The sequence below is a fragment of the Phasianus colchicus genome, chromosome 5 (assembly GCF_987193195.1).
Source record: "Phasianus colchicus chromosome 5, bPhaCol1.hap1.1, whole genome shotgun sequence".
NCBI lineage: Eukaryota > Metazoa > Chordata > Aves > Galliformes > Phasianidae > Phasianus > Phasianus colchicus.
The window spans coordinates 25,316,822-25,335,719 of NC_143440.1; the positions used below are offsets into that span (position 1 = coordinate 25,316,822).

The 18,898-nt window shown below is 48.4% G+C and overlaps 1 protein-coding gene and 2 long non-coding RNA genes across 5 annotated transcripts; 2 read left to right on the plus strand and 1 right to left on the minus strand.

Annotated features, from left to right (window-relative positions):
• Nucleotides 1-1,424: 1,424 nt before the first annotated feature.
• Nucleotides 1,425-4,337, plus strand: LOC116229190 (uncharacterized). Its single transcript, XR_016467259.1, has 3 exons — nt 1,425-1,569; nt 2,025-2,100; nt 2,474-4,337. It is a non-coding gene; the product is annotated as an uncharacterized LOC116229190 (long non-coding RNA).
• A 5,314-nt stretch (nt 4,338-9,651) lies between these two features.
• On the plus strand, nt 9,652-13,593 carry LOC116229192 (uncharacterized). 3 transcript variants are annotated; one of them, XR_016466865.1, is made up of 6 exons: nt 9,652-10,164; nt 10,550-10,605; nt 11,329-11,391; nt 11,476-11,542; nt 12,285-12,386; nt 13,506-13,593. It is a non-coding gene; the product is annotated as an uncharacterized LOC116229192 (long non-coding RNA). The 3 variants fall into 3 exon arrangements; XR_016466864.1 differs by lacking the exon at nt 13,506-13,593 and having other exon boundaries at nt 10,550-10,666; nt 12,285-12,371; XR_016466863.1 differs by lacking the exon at nt 13,506-13,593 and having other exon boundaries at nt 10,550-10,666; nt 11,329-11,542; nt 12,285-12,371.
• On the minus strand, nt 12,543-17,605 carry RHOV (ras homolog family member V). The gene is made up of 3 exons (XM_031593509.2): nt 17,266-17,605; nt 14,201-14,259; nt 12,543-13,953 (listed from the first exon to the last, which is right to left on the minus strand). Exons 1-3 carry the CDS (start codon nt 17,459-17,461, stop codon nt 13,513-13,515), a joined length of 696 nt encoding a protein of 231 aa, XP_031449369.1. The 5' UTR covers nt 17,462-17,605; the 3' UTR covers nt 12,543-13,512.
• Between the last annotated feature and the right edge of the window lie 1,293 nt (nt 17,606-18,898).

The following is an 18,898-nucleotide window of genomic DNA, read 5'->3' on the forward strand; positions in this document are numbered from 1 at the left end:
TGCTTGGGGTCCCTTCCAACCCAAACCATTCTATGATTCTATGCACAGCTGCTGTTCTAATGCCCTCACTAGAGGTTTTTGGTGCACAAAGTTTCTGTTAAACCAGTTTGAACTGGTTCTCTTTCATATTTAGAAACTATCCCTGCTCACTATGTAGAATTACACCCTGTCAACAAACCTTCCTTTCCTTCTTGCCCTGGTATTTTGGGAAAGGGGGAGGTCTTTCTACCTTTCCCTAAAGCCCGAGTTAATCTGTTTTGAATGCACAACAAACGTGCCCAAGAACTGCCTCTTCCCTGCCATGCCTTCTGCTGACTGTCCGTCACCACCCCTGCTGCTCAGCCATACCATTTCTGTGCTCCTTTCCCTCATCTCCGTGTTCACCTGCTGAGATGAATTGGAGACAGGATCTGCTCAGAGAATGGGCCTGCAGATAGAGGGAAGAGCTGGCACAACACATGTGCCCAATATCATTTTTCCCACCAATTTATACATGCATGTTCACAGCCAACAAAAATTTATCTTCTTCCTTTTCTGGTGCATTCCTGTTGCACTATGAGGCACACAAGGCTGTAAACCCCTTGACACCTGGCCACCAGGAAAATGAGTAAGCTTGCACACCACCTGTGAAGCCAGATGCTGCCTTTTGAATGCTAACAGAGGGAAACTTCCTCTGTTGGCCAACCCTGGGGCAGCAAGGTGAGGTCCAGACAGAAGCCCAAGCACTGAAAAAATACCTATTTGTTTTCATAGGTATTTTTCACCTCTACGCCCTTCTTTCCCCACAAGGCCGCTGATGGAAGGAGCGGCTCTGAGAGAGCTGAACAAAGGGGTAATCCCCTGCTTTCTTTCTGCTAGAATTCCCCCCAACATACTGGCAGAATGCCTTCCACTTGTCAGGGATGTGTTTCCCACTAGTGCCACTCCTTGTGCCAGCTCCTGGGGCGCTGGCTGAGCACAGGATAGCAGAAGGAGACTTTTTGGGCTCCTGCAGAAGCAGAAACCACGGTGTCTTTTGGGTGGCTAACCCAGCTGGGGCTGAGGGAGTGCTGCCCTGGACTGCCCTCGCCCAGCATTTCACATGGACCTGCAACCTCATGAAAGGCTCTTCTTTCCCGCACCTCCAGGCCCTCTGTAAATTGCCTCATCCCACTGCTGGGAAGAGGGGGCTTTCCCAGCTTTCATTTATTCCCCTGCTGTTGCATTGGGTTTATGCTAATTGTGGGTGATTAACTGACTGTGGGCTGGAAACTCTTCTTACAGCTCCCTGCAAGCAGGCTGGGAGGAAGGAGCTAGGGAGCAGTGGTGGTGAACAACACACATAAATCTGTAGGTTCTGCCTTGCAGCCAGGCCTGCTGCAGGCAGAAGGCAGCTGGATGGGACAGCATGGGGTAAGGGCTCAAGCAGGGTCTGTATTTAGGGCAAAAGGAGCTGCCTATCTTGCACAGCTGACTTGAGTTGTCGGGATGAGGACTGCCCAGCTGGGTGTACCTTCAGACCTTGACTCAGGAGCAGTAACTGGGAAAAGAGGACAGTGGGGAGTACAGGATGCTTGTCCTTCCCTGGAGGTCACTGTCCCACCAGGCTCCTTCCAAGAAATGCCTTTTCTACTGTAGAGCTCATAATGACTTTCACTCCTGGGATGGCTTTGTTGGTGGAGGTGTTCAAGAAACATTTAGATGTTGTTCTGAGGGACATGGTTCAGTGGGAGATATTCATGATAGGTGGACGGTGGATGATATTAGAGGTCTTTTCCAACCTTGGTGATTCTAACGAAATACAGAATGGTTAAACTCAGCTTGTAGTTGCCTTTGGAGTCTGCTGTTTCTGCTCTGAAATAGAGAAGCTTGTTTTTTGTTGTGTGTTGGCTCTTGTCACTGAGCTCAGAGCTTAGCCATGCATTTGTGCTCTGCAGGGCTGGAGAAAGGCAGATGCTATGGGTTTTGGGGTTGTTCCTTTCTATAAAGAGGGGAATGGAGGATAAGCTGTGAGGATACTTGTGAATATGCCTGGTCTCTTTCAGCAACCAGATGTACCTGTAGGTCAGAAATGACTGAACTGTCTTCTGTCACCATCCCACAGCCAGCTTCCTAAGCCTGGTAGGCAACATCACCTATAAACATTTGTTTCCTCTCCAGAGCCACCTGCCACACACACATATGCCTTCAGCAAGGCTGTGGCCAACTGACATGCTCAATGCCAGGTGCATTGGCTCTGCAGGAACATCCCAACCAGAAGATCCCTTCTTGCCATGCTGTGTTCCTCCTGCAGTGGGCAGGCAGGGCTGCGGTCACATGAAGGGCAGGTAGAGCAGGTCCCTGCAACATGAAAGGGCTTGCTCAAAGCCTGACTTCCTATTCCTTGTGCCTGTCCCCTCCCCCCCTATACACTTTCCCATAAACTCTACCTTTGTTTGACTCTCAGCACTCCCTTCTTTTGTCTTTTTTTTTTTTTTTTTTTTTTTTTTTACAGATGGTTTCTGATACGTATTGCAGGATGTCTGGAGCCATGTGGTACGACCCAAATATAACAGCACGAGGCAGCCAGAGAGCATCGTTCTCTGGTCACACAGGAAGTGTATCTCTTTGAACGTCCCCCAGACCCTTTCTGCACAGGGCATTATGATGCCAGGGAAGGAAGAGGTAACCACTGAGGAGATTTTGAACCACTTTTGAACCATTGAGGAGATTTTGGCAATGCCCAGTGTGGGACACTTCTGCCTTACAGAAAGCATAATGGGAGCCCTCATAAATGAAGATATGCCTTTGCTGTGAAAACAATGGTGCCTCTAATTACAAGAGAAGAATCTTCAGTCTTAGAACCAAATTATTGATAAGGAAATATCCTTATTTAAGTGTATCTAATTGAGAACTGCACTCCAGCTCCTATACATGGGTGATGCTCAGCAGCTGTGGAAGTAGAAGTAATCCAGCTGACTTCTCACCCAGCTCTACGGTGCTTTACAGCAAAGCTGATGAAGCCTAAAGGTGTCTCTCCTCACAAAACCTCACTGCATCCCTCCATGTGTTATTGCTGCTCTGAGGCAGGGATGGCAGAAAGCCCCAATGGGGATTTCTGCTCGATTTTGGTGAAATTTGATGTTAATTTGGGATTATGCCTGAGCCTGAATGTGGGAAAGAAAGAAGGCACCTGTAGGTGCCTGCTGAGCCATGATGTGGCTCTTATTCTCTGCCTGCTGTCGCAGGTTGCCCTGCCCTGCAGCTGCTCAGACCCACATGTAAACACCAAGCCACCAAATTGCTCTCCAAGTTACCTTTCATCTCCTGGAAACAGAGAGTGAAACCAAAATCTGCTTTGCTGTGTTTAGAGCTCAGCTGGCCACCTCTCTGTGATGAAAAATCCTGCTGCCTTCATGTCATGGCTTTGGGGCTGTCTGCTGGGGTGCTGTGCTCCCATCCCAGTGTCTAGGGCCAATTTTCGTGTTCTCCGGTCCTAATGGGGACAGAGTCCTCATCCCAAACCTAGCAGTAAGGAAACTAGCTGTCTACTCAGCTTTTCCAGAAAAAAAGTGAAGTGATGGCTGGGAGGCCCAGTCCCTACTTAATGCTGTGATGTTGCTATGATGCTTCTTAAAACTGACTACTGGGAGTTAGCAATGAGACAAACTGTGTTTGGTTCCTGACCAAGTCTATGCTTGTCTGTGATGCAATTAGAGTGAAGTAATACACATTGCATGTAGAATGGTCCAAATTTCTCATAGAGATGAGTGTTATTGCTGGGCAAAGCTCAGGAACTGTCCCCAGCCCGGTGGTAATTGTAAGGTATGGCAGTCCTTTGAAACTGTTTTTGTATGCAGGGCTGGAAGGGACCTCCTAACTCATGTCCAATTGCCTTCTATTTTCTTCAACTTTGTAGACTATTGGTTTTCATAAACATGACATGTTCTGTCTTCAAGGGGAGGGGCTTGTCCTCATAGTATTCCAGCTGAAAACCTCTCCAAAACCTCCAGGCTCTGTGACCAAGAAATCATCTTCTCCTTTCCAACCTGCCTTCCATTTTGTCTGGTCCATATCCATTTAATTTGCATCAAAAAATGTTCCTTTGCTTAAAAACATTCCTTTTCTCCTTCAGCAAGAGAAAACACAGAACCCAGTGTAGAGGCTAACCAGTGGCTACCTCTCGAGATCCTCATGCAGTTTGCCCCAAACTGTAGTAACTCACACATCTGATGGTTAGAGCACTGGATCTTATAGCCCCATAGGATTAGCAATAAGACATAAAAAGAGAGATTTCAGAAATTGCTAGGATGTCCAGGGAGACTGAGACTTACTGGTTCACCACATCAAAAAGACTGCCCTACTGCCTGAGCATCCCTGTTCCTACCATGTGAGGGTAGATGTCAAAGAGGATTTGCAGTAGTCAGTGAGAGTTTCTAAGCCACTTGTCTGCCAGCAGCACTCAGCCAAAGTTCAGAGAAGGTGAGAGGAAAGCAAACCTTTGTGTTTTCATGACAACATGTATTTTAACCTACCTAGATCTGTTCTCTCATTAAACTTAAAAGCCTCCTTGTTTTCAACCTCCTAAAATTGGCAGGAAGTGCTCATCCATCTTTGCAACGCCTTTAGAGCCTGGCATGTTGTCCCTGCTGAATCTGGGCAGCTATCTAAATCAGTAATGGGAAATCCACTGATGCTGTCTGCTTCACAGAGACAAAAGCAAGAGATCATCCCAGCTCTGCAGGGCTGATGAGCTGACGCAAGCATGACCCCATGCCATCTCCACCTCTGGGAAGCCAGGCAGGTTGATGCTCTGCTGATAAACATATCTGCGGCTGAGGAGCTGTCTGCAGCGTGGCTTCCATAATTACTAACTCTAGTTCAAAGACTTTTATGCAAAGGAACAATGGGGACCAAAACAGTGTTGCAGTGTGTTATGTACCACGGTGATTTGCTGTGATGGAAAGGCTTGCCCTGTCAGACAAGCCTGCTTTTTGTGCCTCTGTCTTCTTCAGAGCACAGTGGTAATTCCTACCAGTAGGGAGGCTATTGTCCATCTTTCAAGGTCGATGTTTAAGAAGATGAAAACAAATTTTCTCAAAAAGGAAAATGCCAGCCTAATTGTCCTGAGTGAGTGTGCAGGAGACACATGTACTTTTGCCTCATTTTCCTGCCTTCCCTTCGTATTGATACTCATGGCCTTTCTGCTCTCAGCAGGACGTAGACAACTCTGGGCCACGACCCACCACGTGGCCAGGCCCTGGCATCTCAAAGTTCACCATGCTGCTTTTGCTGCAGCCTGGCAGTCAGTGACCAACATTATGACTGGGCAGCCCCCCTGCAGCCAGAGCCCTATCTATTTTGCAGAGAAATGCTTTGTTTAAATCAGTCATACTCTATTCAGTCAGCACTGATGAGACAAGGTTCACCCCAGCTGTGGTCGTCTGGAGAGGCCATAAAACTTTTTGAATTATATTATCCCTTAATGACTGCCATGTATTTGCTGAGACATGGTTTATTTTCAGTCCCAGCGCAAACCCAGAATAGAAGCCTAGTGTATTCACACCCTGAAGGCAAAGCTACAGGCAGCACCTTCAAATTATCACTAAATAACATAAATCTTTCCTGACTGGTGAACTGCTAGGAGGGGAAGAGGAAAAAGAGAGAAGCAGTGGCATCTAGGCTCAGAGCTGCAAGGGTTGGAGGGGTGGCTCATTTCTTCTCATCAAGAAGATGGGAATCCTGAAGTCCAAGTCAGAAGTGGTCAGTGTGGTTGGGTTACTCCAGGGTTCATCCACACTGACTGTCGAGAATGGATCTGTGGTCCATCAGCTCTGTCTGCACTGCATGTGATGCTCACCAAAACAGTACTGTTTCACCCTAAAATTCACAGGAAAAAGCTCATCTAAAAAAAAATGTGAAACTGCTTGGCCAGAACCAGCTTGTAACCTTATTCTCAGTTGCATGAGGTGAGATGAAAAGACAGGGATGTGAAATACATGGACTGGGTAGTAGCTGGGGCTTGCTCCATGCCTAGACAGTTTCCCAAGTGCGGAATGACCAAAAGCGCTGAGGTCTCAGGGCAAAAGGGATGTCTGGAAGAACCTCACAGGGGGAAGTGATTTTGCTGTGAGTCACCCTCAGCTCAGGTCTGATATCCCTGCCTAAAGATGCAGAGGTAATAGTCTCTGATTAATGCTGGCAAATCTCTGTGAACTTCAGTGAGAATATGAAAGGACTGACATGTCTTTCTGAGATGGGGGTAAGATAGAGTACAGCCAAGTGTGGGAAGAAAATTAAGCTGAGATGTAGTTTTTAATTACCAATAAAGCCATGCTCCAGGACAGAGGGTTGAGAACTGGACTTGGTCTCTTCCTATTGTCATGCTCCTTCAAACGTGGAGAGGAGGTTGGGGAAGAGCACCTAATGCTCACTGTGGAGTTGTATTTATAATATTGGAATGTTCATGCTGGCTCCTTTTCCTTTCTGTAATTATTTAGACCACAGCTGTGGCCAAAGACTTCCGGTGGGTGCCAATCAAATATTGAAGGGCAGCATAAGTGAGCTCAGCACTTAGCAGAAGCAAGCTGTCCCTTCACCAGCTGACCACCCAGATGAGGAGCGAGGGAGGCTGGGCTCTGGACTGTACTGTTCCCTGCTCAGAACATTCCCTGTTTTCCAGAACATGCAATTTCAGGTTTCCTTCACCACCTCTGAAGGTTGGAGATGTTTGCTTTAAATGAATTTTGTGTTTCCTCCTTGATTACCTGAACCCAAGAGCTGGAGCAGTGATCGCAGTGTTTGGTTTCCAGATCTACTGAATTCATGAAAGACAATTATGAATGGTTAGTGTCTGGACACATCTCAGGCTTTTTGTCCCATTTTGAGAAATATGAGGAGAAATGCTGTGATCTGTGTGGCAATAACTCTTCATGTGCTTTGGCACCCCATGAAGACCAGTTAATAAACGTGTATCACGTGCCATGGAGGGGAGGGAGCTCCCTTGTTCAATTGGAAGAGAGAAAGTTATTTGTCCAAAGCCATGCAGGGGAATGATGTTAAAGCCTGAGTTAGCACTTCCAAATTTCTGATGACTAAAAGCAGATTTAGACTTTTCCTTTCTCCCAGCACCTACCACAGTGCTTTTATAATCTGAAAAGAGATGTTTGGAGACAGGGAACAGACCCATAGCAAGAAAAGACAGGAGATCTGTTCCCCTGTTCTTACTGGTACTCTGGGGCAAATAACCAGATATTTCAGGATGCTCCTTCCAGGGTATAGGTGTATTGTACTGGTTAGCACATAATCCCTGTATGTCAGGCTTAGCATCTTTTGACAGGAGTCTTGTACATTTAAGATTTTTCAGTTATACGCTGATAACTTGTTATTCTACAATTCTACTTGGCTTACAGAAAAGAAAAACCCTACAGAAGATATCACAGCGTAACACATCCTCACTTCCCCTCCCTTCAAGATTACACGCTGCTGCCCAGATAATATTCCGGGGTGGATGACATCTTTCATGTGCTCCATCTTATTAAAACCCCTTAGCACAGGGCATGAATATTCATGGGCACTATATATAGCACTGTGCATGTTAGTACCCACGGCTGGGAGCACAGCTTGGTTACCTACACTAGGATCTGGACGTGTAGGTGTTTGTAGGGCCTTTTTCTCTGTGGCCACCCAGGCCCTTGCTGGTGATGGCCCCAGCGCTGTGCGAGGACTCTGCTGCTCTGCTCTCCTGGCAGGGGTTGCACAGGGTTTCAAAGCCTCGCTCCAGTGTGGTTACTAAAGGCTTTTGTTTATCTTGTGAAATCTGCTCTGTGAATGCTGACACCGGCTGAAGTGCTGGGAGAGTTTCCCCGGCTCTTCCTCTCGCTGTCTCTCACGGGTCTATTCCCATGAAAACGATCTCAGGTGTGCGGTGCGTCATCATCCTACCCCGGGCGCTTTCTGCCTTACTGGCAGGGAAGATGAATGCGCACTTTCTGAAGCTCTGCCCATGCCCCGGTGCTCCTCCTGCCTCCCAGCCCCCTGCAGGGACCCAGGGCTCCCAGCAGGAGAACAGCCCATGCTGGGCAATACTGCCTCGAGCTCATCTCTGCTGCTCAAGCAGCATTTTCCCAGCCTCTCTCCTGTCTCACCCTGCAGGGACCCAAGCTCTGCCAGAAGAGCCGAGTCCTCTCACGACGCGCCCTGCTGCAGCATATGCCGCCAGATAGGAAAGAAACGCAGGCTCCAGGGCTGGGGGTCTCAATAAGGCAAAGATCACACAGTGACACCACCATGGTGGTAGTCCTCAGCCCACAGCTTCCTTCTGCCCAGCCTGGCTCTGCTCATGGCTGAGGAGTGGATCCGCCGTGCCAGCAGCCACGTGACCTGCAGGACACCCGCATGAGGGGCATGCTGCAAGAAAGGGATTCAGCAGCCCCACTTGCCACTCTGCAGGACCACAGAGGTGCCTCCACAGCAGGCTGAGCTGTCCCAGCACGGTCCTGGCCTTGCAGGATGCCTCCTGCCACCAGCCACTTGCTGCAGGGGCGGTGGGCATACAGCCTCAGCCTGGATCCTCTGTGCAGCGCTGCCCTCCATGCCGCAGGCCTGTGGGAGGTTGCAGCAGAACCTGGCTCGCTTTCTGAGAAAACAAGGAAAGAGAGATTTACCCTAAGCCCTGGGAAGCCCATGTATTTTCATTGTATTTTAATTTAAAGCGATTGTCTGCCCCGCCCAAGATTATCTCATGGGAAAGAAAAGCCTGGCTCAGTGACTCGTGGTGAAACTTGTCCCCGAGCCAGATTTCCCACACCTGATGTTCCTCTGCAGCAGCAGAAACCGGTGTATTTCAGTTCACAACACAGCCCCAGGGGCAGCGCTGGGGGTGAGGGGACGGAGGGGGAGGATGGGACCCACATCTCCTTCTGCTCTCCCAGAACAAGTCAGGCAAGTTTGGGTGCTGAGTGGCTGGGTCCCAGAGCTGGAAAGGGCACGGTGTCACCCTGGGAATGGGCATCACGTGGTACCGCAGCCAAGGGAACCTGTCTCAGGGATACGTTGAAACATACCCTGCTCTCTTGTGCAATAGGTCTTTGCAAGTACAATGCTGTATTTATACGGTGGGAACGGAGAGCCCAGGGCTGGACTCAGCAGATGCGTGAGTAAGCAGCTTCCAGGAGTCCCAGGTGCCGGCTGGGCCAGCCCTGTGATTCCTCCTCGGGGAGCAGATGCATGCAGAGAGCTGGGGCTTGAGCAGCATTTCCCAGCACAGGGGGGTCAGCTTTGGAGCTGTCTGATAAAAGATGAGCGGTTTCTTTGTGTATAAACACTCTGTCACCTGGATGCACCAAAGCTTGGCTCTGAGAGAGGCAACAATGCAAAGAGCCAAGATCTGTAAGCAGCACAAGCAGACCAAAGACAGGTGGAAAAAGTCAAACTGGCCCCCGCTTCCAAAATGGAAATGATTGCTTCAATTGTAATCCATTAGACAACTTGATGAAAAAGCTAGTTAGCACCTGAGGTGCATTTAAAAAAGGTGATAAAGCTGTTAACACAGTCATACCCCTCTCAGGAAAAGGGGAGGGTGCAAAGTTCTTGTGATTGCATTTCAGCAGGGCTCCTGGCCCTGATTGCCCCCACAACTGGGCTCGTGTCAGCTCCTGATCAGAAATCAGCCTGTTCTTTCATAGTAAGTAGGGTGTAACCTAGAGGGCTTCGAGCTCTCCTGAAGGGACCTTTGAGACTTGCCCTTCTGGCTCTGGGAAGGAGGCTGTGTTGAGTCAGATGAAACTTGGTATTATTTTGGGGATTAATTCCTTGTCAGGGTTTAGTGGAAGCTCGGGAAAGCGTTGCCAGCTGGGATCTTGGCACAGCTGAGCCCGTTTAGGGTGTGCTACATACAGAGAAAGGAAAAAAAAGGCCCCAGTTTTCTTCACATCCCTCCCATCACTAGCACCAGAGCTCTGTTGGGGCTTCATGTAGAATTACATGACGTAGTGTTTGCCTGTGCTGAAGGAGTTGTGTTGGCTACACCAGTAGGAACTCTCTGATGAGTTACTCTGTTGGATGCAAAAGCTTGCAGACCAGGATCTGAGTCAGAAACCAAAGTAAGAAGGGTACTAGGAACCTCTATTCTACATGCACTATTTTTGGCACTTGATGCTGGTCGTTGTGCAAATCAGATTGAATAAAGGTCTCTTCTGGTCTCAGGTAAGTGACACTTGTATGGAATCACGCTTGTCTAGCAATGGGCTTGGCTAGCTTAATCCAACCTGGTGGGGTGGTTTGTATTAGCAACAGTCTCCCAGGAACCATGCTGTGCTCTCAGCATCATCTGAAAATACAGGTTGGTCAAGCAGCACTGCGACGCAGAAACAAGCCTGAGCCTTACCAGAGCTCTCTTTGTCCCAGCAAAGCCACCTGGGGCTCCATTTAATGAGATAGCCTCGCTCCTGGGAGGAGTGGTGGTGAGGCTGAGTTCGCAGGTTTCAGCGAGTTTTAGTGTGCTTATTGTGCACATGACAGGATATGGCTCAGTGGAATGACTCATTCCGTGAGAAGTTAATTCACACTTTCCTGCTGTTTCCATTCACAGGTCTTTCTGGGAACGTGAATGCTGGGAAGCTGCAAAGCTGGCTCCATTTATCAGCAGTAATTCCCTGTTCCCTTCCAGTTTCTGCATTCTGTGTGCTCATTACCTGTGCTCCACCATGTTTGTTCTTTTTTTTTTTTTTTTTTATCTGAGCCCCAAATGCAGACAGATAAGAGCCCTCCATAGTCCTGTGTGTGAACTTCTAGGATAGAGTTTTGATGTTGTAGATGCAAACTTTTCAGCATTTCATTAAGCACTTGCTAGTGCTTAACTACCAAATTTAAGTGAGTTCAGTGGCAAAATTACCCACCAGCCTAATGACAGAGCAGCAAGCTGTTATTAAGGCTCCAAATGCAAGTTCCATTTGGGCTTGTCTGAGGACCTCCAGACCAGTCCCTGGCTGATGGCTTAAGGAGGGGCACCAGGAGCCTTGCAAACTTATTGTTTGTCCCTTCAGCAGCCTCCATCCTGAGCAGCTGCTGAGGGAGAGGAACATTAACTGAGGCCACAGGAGGATCTTGAAGGCTTTCAGTGATTGGAGGGGGAGGGATTTTTACCCTTGTTAAGTCCCTAACTTTACAAGGGAGAAATGAGGCAATTCCCCTCTTACCCTACCATCAGTAAAATGGAATACCTCCTCCACTATCTATAATCCAAGCTTACTTTGCTCTGACAAAATGATGAACGCAAATTGCAGACATTAAAAAAAAAAATTTATTTGAACAAATATTTGACACAATCACAGAGGAAGAAAGCAGCTCTCAGTACAGTTTCTTTTCCAGAATGAAAGAATCCCTGTTTATACCAAGCTACTGCAGGATAATGTTTGCTCTCCCCAGCATGGGGTAAGGTTGCTGTTCTTTGTACCTGTGGATTTGCTCCGTATAAGGACAGTGCAGCAGGTCACATCTGAATCCTTGCTTTCACAGGTTAAAGAAATGCATAAAGACCCAACAGACAAACCAAAGTCATAATACAGCAAAGGTACCTGTACAGGTAAGAGACAGTGGGATATATGGTGACTGAGAGCTTTGTTCAATAAATGGTATACTGTCTAGAGATGTGTAGCACACCTCACTTCTAGCTATTGCCTTTGTACTCTCCATCTCTTTAGATCCCTCACTGGACCTGGACAGCATTTTGGCTGGGGGAGTCCTGTCAACTCACAACTTGTTCTGGCACACTAGTCTGTTGAGGTCTCAAAGCCCTACCCAACGAGCAGCTCTAAGGCTGAAAGAAGACTTGCCCATCTCATTCAGACCACTGATAACAGCAGCCTCGTGTCACGTCCTGGGGACTACATGAGCTGTACCACAAAGAGAGATGTTTGCAGGCATTTGGATCTAGAGCCACATTGGATTATATGTACTTATTTTTGTACAAGCCACTGGCCCAATTATGCATTCTTTCAACACAGGGCAAACATTCACAACTATATCCCCTAACTATAGCACAAACATCACATTATTCCAGAGCATTCCCAAAGCGATGGATCTTGTCCAGATGCAGAGAACCCCGAGTATTGAAAGCATTGCTTGACAGATCTGTCATACTTTGCTACACAAGCCAGAACAAAATGTCTCTGTGAGAAAAGTTTTAGAAGTTAATGCAAGTTCTGCAATAAAGTGTGACTAGACTCACTAGTAAATGAATCCCCTGAGAAACAGGGGAGTGGGCAATGAAGCAAACGTAGCAAATGTCTGTCTCTGACAGGAACTTCATGAGTTTCCCTTTTTAGTTTCAGCAGACCAAGTTGTGATCCTTGAGAAAGGAAAGCACAACTGAAAGAAGCCCTGAGTCTTCCATTGCTGCTCAGCAACCTCAGGAAGGACAGCATGAGGTAATTGCTACTCTCTTGCCTAGGTTTGAAACAGAGGATTTTACTGGCCAAGAGGAACTACCTCTCCACGGATCCCTCCTTTTGATTCAGAATTTAAAGTATGGACAACATTACATTGAAATTGACATCACTAGTCCCTAAATGACTCACCGATTAAGTAGAATCACAACTTTCATTTAATGCTGTTCCTTCTTTCCTTATTCATTTTCCCTTCTTTCACCTCTATTTTCCTTTTATTCCCTTCCTTTTCTACCTTCTTTTCTTTTGTAACATACACTGACTTTCCATCCACATTTCACCTCCTGGCAGCGTTACAAACCTTTCACTGACACAGTTTGCTCTCTGCTAGGCAGACAGAGCTATCCATGGCCACTCCTCACCTATTCTTTCTCTCCAATCACTACACATGCAAAGGCTTTTCATAACAGGTCCCCAAGTTCATGATCCCCTCTTCAGATGGGGCTACAGCACTGGCACTCAGTGGAGTCCAGAGTTCTTTTCAGAGAATGTTTTGCTTAAAGAATCAATGCAGCTTCCAACACATGTTCTCTTCAGCTGGCTAATGGCCTTTATTTAGGAAAAACCTTCTCAAGGGCACTCTGAATACAGGACTTTTAAGAAAGAGTGCTGCTTTTTTTTCCCAGCCAAGTGGTGTCTAGCTATCTGCGCAAGCAGAATCAGAGGAGAAACCCAAGTCTTGCTTTGCAGTCTCAGCAGCCTGTGTTTGACCACACTGCAGTCACCCATAGCTGCCCCTGCACTCCTTATTCTCTGTCAGGACTTTGGAAGTGTGTTTATTTCAGACAGAAAAATGGCCATTTTGATCAATGTAAGGAACCTGCCTGTTCTGCAGTACTAAGTTTTGATGTATTAAAGGCTCCCATTAGCCTGGGACACTACAGATGTGTCCATCAGGTACTCAGAACTGCCTGGACCGTTCCACATCCCAGCACAACAGTTCATGTTTCCCAGGCATCAGATGCTGTAACCCAGCAAGAGCCAGGTTTCCAAGCCCAGCAGCTTATCATACCCTTCTCACTGGGGCCACAGGAGCAGTCACTCCAAGAAGGTGCGGAGTAATACTGGCATCACATGTTTCTTTTATCTCCCCTTCCCAAGCACAACTTCAGACAAAGCAGAAGAACTTCTTCCAGCGGCACTTGGAGAGAGTTTTGATGCCTTTGGCTGTCATCTTCTTTTCCTGACGTGCTTTGTGCTCAACACCGCTGACAATGGCCATGTCGAACACTTCTTTGAGGTTCTTCTGGGTCAGTGCTGAGCACTCCAGGTAGGCTTCAGCCCGGATTTTGTCTGCTAGACCTTCTGCCTGAGGCCGGGGCACAGGCTTCACATGGTAGCGATCCAGGCTGATAAGGACATTGACATCATCCCGCAAGTCTGCCTGTGTCCCCACTAGGAGCACTGGAGCCCGGGGGTTGTGAGTTCGTATCTCAGGAATCCATTTCTCTGTAATGTTTTGGAAGGAGCTTGGGTTTACCACACTGAAGCAGACAAGGAAGACATCAGTGTCTGGGTAGCAAAGTGAGCGCAAACAGTCAAAATCCTCCTGTAGAAAATAGAGAGAGGAAAAAAAAAAGATCTTCACTGGACTGAACTCTAAGAGCATGATGCTGCAGTGACATTTTCACATGTCAGCTAGGACATTCACCAGTCTGTGTCTGCCATATCAGTGAATGGCTGACACTGGGCTAGCCATCTCCTTCCTTTCCAGTTAAATACTGCCTTCCACAAAAACTTGCAAATAGACCCTGTCCCACAGGACCAGAGCTGACCATTCCTTTGACAGAGCTTACCTGGCCAGCAGTATCCCAGAGCTGGATCCGGACTGGAGCTCCATCCACCAGGACCTGCACTGTAGCAGAAAGAGAATAAGGATGAGACTATGCAAGTTTTCCAGCACACGCGCGCACACACACATTTTTCCTCTTGGAGTACTTTGTTTTCTATCCTGCCAAAGAGACCTCTGAAGTCACTTCAGCCTGTCCTCGCTGTTGAGCATCCTCACAGACCTCACTAAAACAGCTGAAGTTTGCACTGGAAACAACACGAGACTTGCTATAGATGCCCTGATTTGGTTATCCCTCATGTGCTTTGGACTTTTTTCCAGTATTTTCAAAGAATCATTCCATATTACTGAAAAACTCTTTCTTAGGAAGAAGAGCCCTTAAACAAACAGTGCCCTGAAAACAATCTGTTGTTCTTCTACTCTCCAAGTGGCAAGGATAAATGCAAACAGAACTTCAGCAACTTGTTCCCAGCTTCTTGGCTTAGGGAAGAAGCCCAAATCAGTCTTTGTTAAATGAACTATTGGTGATTTTCCCCATTTATTAAAAAACATATCTGTTTCAAGAAGTGTTCCAGATAAGAAAAAGCAAATACCTAAAACTTGGAAATAAAGAAGCTATTAAGGAAGCAATGATGAGTGAAATCCCCTTCAGAGGCTATCCACACACTGAAAAACTGCTGAGTTACAAATGTGAGGTCTGCTCCCATTTCACTCCCTAATCACAGTAAGCCTTCATGTGGTATCAGCTGACTCAGACTGAGGGCTGGCAGGACCTCTAATGGAAATCTGGAATGAAACTGTTAGATGTTTAAGTGCACAGACACCGCAGAGTCTGGCTGGGAACTGAGGAAAAGGAGAGAAAGATGCCAGAGGAACTCACAATCACTTAAAAGTCTTGACAATGCGGATGGGGATGTGCTCTGCTGAATGGAAGCAGACATCCTGTGCTAAAGTGACAATGGCTGGCACTTCACACTAGCTAGCTAAACCGCTTCTCTGGGCACAGGAGGCGGCTTTATTGTTTTTCTTTTTTTTTCCCCCTTTCTTTTAATTAGGAAAAAAAAGACAAAAGACAGGAATAAAAAAAAGATTGATCCTATTTCTAAGGTAATTAGCCAGGTGACAAAAAGTGACAGAAAAAACTGAACTGGAGAGCCCAGTAGAAATACTTGGAGAAGAGCTCTCTTCCCTGGGAACAGACTGGGGAGAAGGAGGGTGACACAAAGTGTGAACTGAAACCGGGTGGGAGACAGTGAGTGAAGGAAAAATGAAGGGGTGGGTGCGTACACCACAGTGCCACTCCTCGCGGGGTAGCTGAAAGTCATAGCTTCCTTGTGACTGGGAATCGGTTGGATCGTTACCATATCTTTGCCCCAGAGGAGGAAGAGAAACCTGTTCTTGATCAAAGAACCTGCTAGATGCTGACTTGATCTTCAAGGCGCTGGGCATTTGCCTTTCTAGTATCTGGTTTCTTCTGCCTCCAAAGTGTGCTGAGAGAACAAATTAGCATCTCTGAAGGGTTTTACAGCCTTCAGAAAAAAAAAAAGGCACCACGTATATTACCTGCTTCTCCAGTGCTTGCACAAGGATTTTTTGTACCTGCTGCAAGCTAAGCTTCTCTAGCAACTCTGTGACAAGCCTCTACCTACCGCCCGCACCGGGTCCACACCCGGGAATCACAGCACAACAGCAGAGGGGCCTGCAGAACAGGATAGCCTGGTGGGGAAAGGTCAGCGGGTGTGCGCTGCACTCAGCACTGCTGTGCCTGGCAGAGCACCCAGCAGCAGGCAGTGCCCGGGTAGTGGAGCTGCAACCTGGTCTTGGTGCTATTCCTCCTGATAATGCAGGGCTTTCTCCTATCTCATTACCTTCTTTAGCTCCTACTGGCCTTACTGTCCATTGGCCAGAATTTGGGTTAGGATGTAACCTGTGCAACTCACCTCTGCTGGAAGTTTCAGGTGCAAGTATTCCCAAAGATGGGGAAATTGGGCTGAAATTTCTGATTTGGGTCCTAAACTGTGCTTTGTGAATCCAGGGAGAGACTTTTTTCAAGCTTATCCAACTTAACAGGGTGAAGGGAAATTCCTCTATTCTCCCGTTTTGCGCTCCTCCCAATAAGAGGAAACTAGACTTTAAAGAAAAAATTTTAATAATGTTTTGGGTTTAGATCAGCTGCAAATTCTACGCACCTCTGGAAGTCAGGCTTGGTAGCTTGACATTCAGAGTGGGGCTAACCCTCTGCCCAGCTCTCCTCAAACTACTTGCTGCTAGGAAGGAAGTACTGGAGCCCACACTCGCCTCCACCTTTCTTGATCATTTTTCTAGGAACTTGTCCTTTCAGAAAACATGAAGGCTCCTGACCCTGGAAACTTCTTCCTTAGCCCAAACCGAACAGATGAGCTTGAGGAGAGCAGAGAGAGCAGGAACCTTCTCATGGAGGACTTGAGGGCTTCTTGCAACTGTTCCCAAGGGGCTGCAGGACCCCGAACAGCGACAGCGCTGTTGCTCGAACTGCCAGTTCTCAGTGCAAGAGTGAGCAACTGGGAGGACAGTCAGACAAAGAAAATGATCCCTGTGAGAGCCCATGAGACTATGACACACCGAAAGTCTAGTTCCTGGTCTGACCTGAGCCCATCTCTAATCTACCTATCTGTATCATCAGATACTGCTGCTGTGTTTCTTCAGATCTGATGATAGTTTGCAATCTTTCCAAGGGCTTTTTTATTTTTCTGGGCTTTATATGAGAAGCTGAAGCCCAGAAGAAGGAGGGGTGGAGAACAAGCACAAAGATGGCACTTACAAAAGCGGGAAAACTAATGAGAGCTCATCAGCTGACAGAGAAAGCTTTTTAGACAGACTTATACAGCCGTTCCATTTTTTTGCAACCTCTGCTGCAGGCTCACTTCAACGACCACGAGGGGAAAGGCGTGGTTTTGCTGAATATCAGTTGAAGACAGCAAGCCTGCGGTTCAATGCTGTGATATCCCTGAAGCTGACAAACCAAACAAGTACGAAAGCCCCTTCTCCTTACCCATACAGCCACCCCGCAAGGACGTGTGGGTGGGCACATACCTGAGAAGGTGTCGAGGGCGGTGGGCTGGTACTCGTCGGGGTACCCGTTGGTGGTGTAGCTGACGACCAGGCTGGTCTTGCCCACGGCCCCATCGCCCACCAGCACGCACTTGATGCCCAGCTCGGGGCCGCTGCCCCGGGGCGGGCTGTGTCTGCGCAGGGCCGGCGCGTAGTCCAGCAGCTCCTGAGGGGGCATGGCTGCAGCGGGGGCTCAGCGGGGGTTGCGGCACGGCGGGGCCGCTGCCATGCCCGGCCGGCTGCGCTGCTACCGAACGGGGCCACCCTTCCCGTCCCGCCTCAGCCCGATCCTCATGGATACACCTGCCGCCCGCAGCCCAAAACCGGCCCTCATTTCCATAGGCCCGCCCCGGACCGCCCCGATCCGCCTCTCCGGGCCGGGCCGGCCGCCCCGCGCTGCTGCCGGCGCTCCCGGGGCAGGTGGGGATGGAGCTGCGGTGCTGCTGGTCAGCGTGGAGAGGGGCTGCAGAAGGGAATGGCAGAAACACGTCGCCACGTCACGAACAGAAGTGGCCGCACCATCAGAGCGCCCGCTGCATCGCCGTGTTACACCGCCAAGCAACAGAAAGCACTGCGGGGCAAGCGCTGATGCATGCACTGCTTGTATTGCAACATCAGCTCTGAAAGTGGAGCTGGATCCTCGTGGAGGAGCAAAACTCAGGCTGGCAGTAGATGCCGCCATGTCGTTGCACGATGTCCTTCACCACATGCACAAGGGGAGAGCTGCCTGCGCCTGGCAAGGAACCACAGATGAGCAGCTCCCTGCTTGTGTCTCACTGCACTGTGCACCACACTGAGCAGCTACCCAGGTATTTCATGTCTTAACGCTAGGCTTGAGAAGGGGTTCTTAAGCTAGGCACAGTCTAAAATGCTCTTTCCCATGGTTGGTGGCAGAGTTCAGCAGCTCCTCCAGTTGAAGAGACCTGGCTGATGCCACCCTCCAAATGTGCACCTTTTGCAGACAATCCACAACTCCCTGGAACAACACTGAGCAGGAGGCTCTCTCTGCAGTTTCCTTCAGCAGTTTCTTCCATCTCCCTCCTCAGCGTTTTTACCCGCACAGCTTTGAATTTCTATAGGTACAGCAACAGGGGCATTATTGCAAGCAAGGCTGCTGCTAAAATGTGTGCCCAAGTCATGCTGCAGCAAGCAACTGCTTATTCCAGTAACTGGATTGCAGGAGAACCTCTCCAAGTGCCAAGCTCTTTGGTGTCAGTTCAGTGGGCAACAGCAGAACGTCCTCAGCAGCCTCATAAGGCACAGGGTCAGGCTGTATTCCCTGCATAACACACAGATAGAGCCAGACACGCAGCCCTGCAGCCAGGACAGGCAGCACAGCACACGAAGGTCACGCAGTGCTTGTGCCAAACACGGGTGACATTATGTGAACTATGGCATTTCCATTCAATCGGAATAAACAAATGTAAATGAGGGATTATGCACCAAGTTATTCACTGCTAGCAAATGCCGGCAGTAGCAGAGGGGTGAGATGAAAAGATGTCTGCAGCTTCAGATTCTTATTGGGTTTTCACTTGGGAATAGAGATCTGCTGGTATGACGCACATATTGCCCTGCTCCACTGACTGAATCCCTTTTTCTCTTGCTCCCTTCCTAA

Coding starts and splice junctions, on each gene's coding strand:
- RHOV (XM_031593509.2), bottom strand. CDS start 17,461: ATGCCCCCTCAGGAGCTGCTGGACTACGCGCCGGCCCTGCGCAGACAC. Junction 14,260..17,265: donor CGCCCTCGACACCTTCTCAG/GTATGTGCCCAC, acceptor TTTCTGCTACAG/TGCAGGTCCTGGTGGATGGA. Junction 13,954..14,200: donor TCTGGGATACTGCTGGCCAG/GTAAGCTCTGTC, acceptor TATTTTCTACAG/GAGGATTTTGACTGTTTGCG.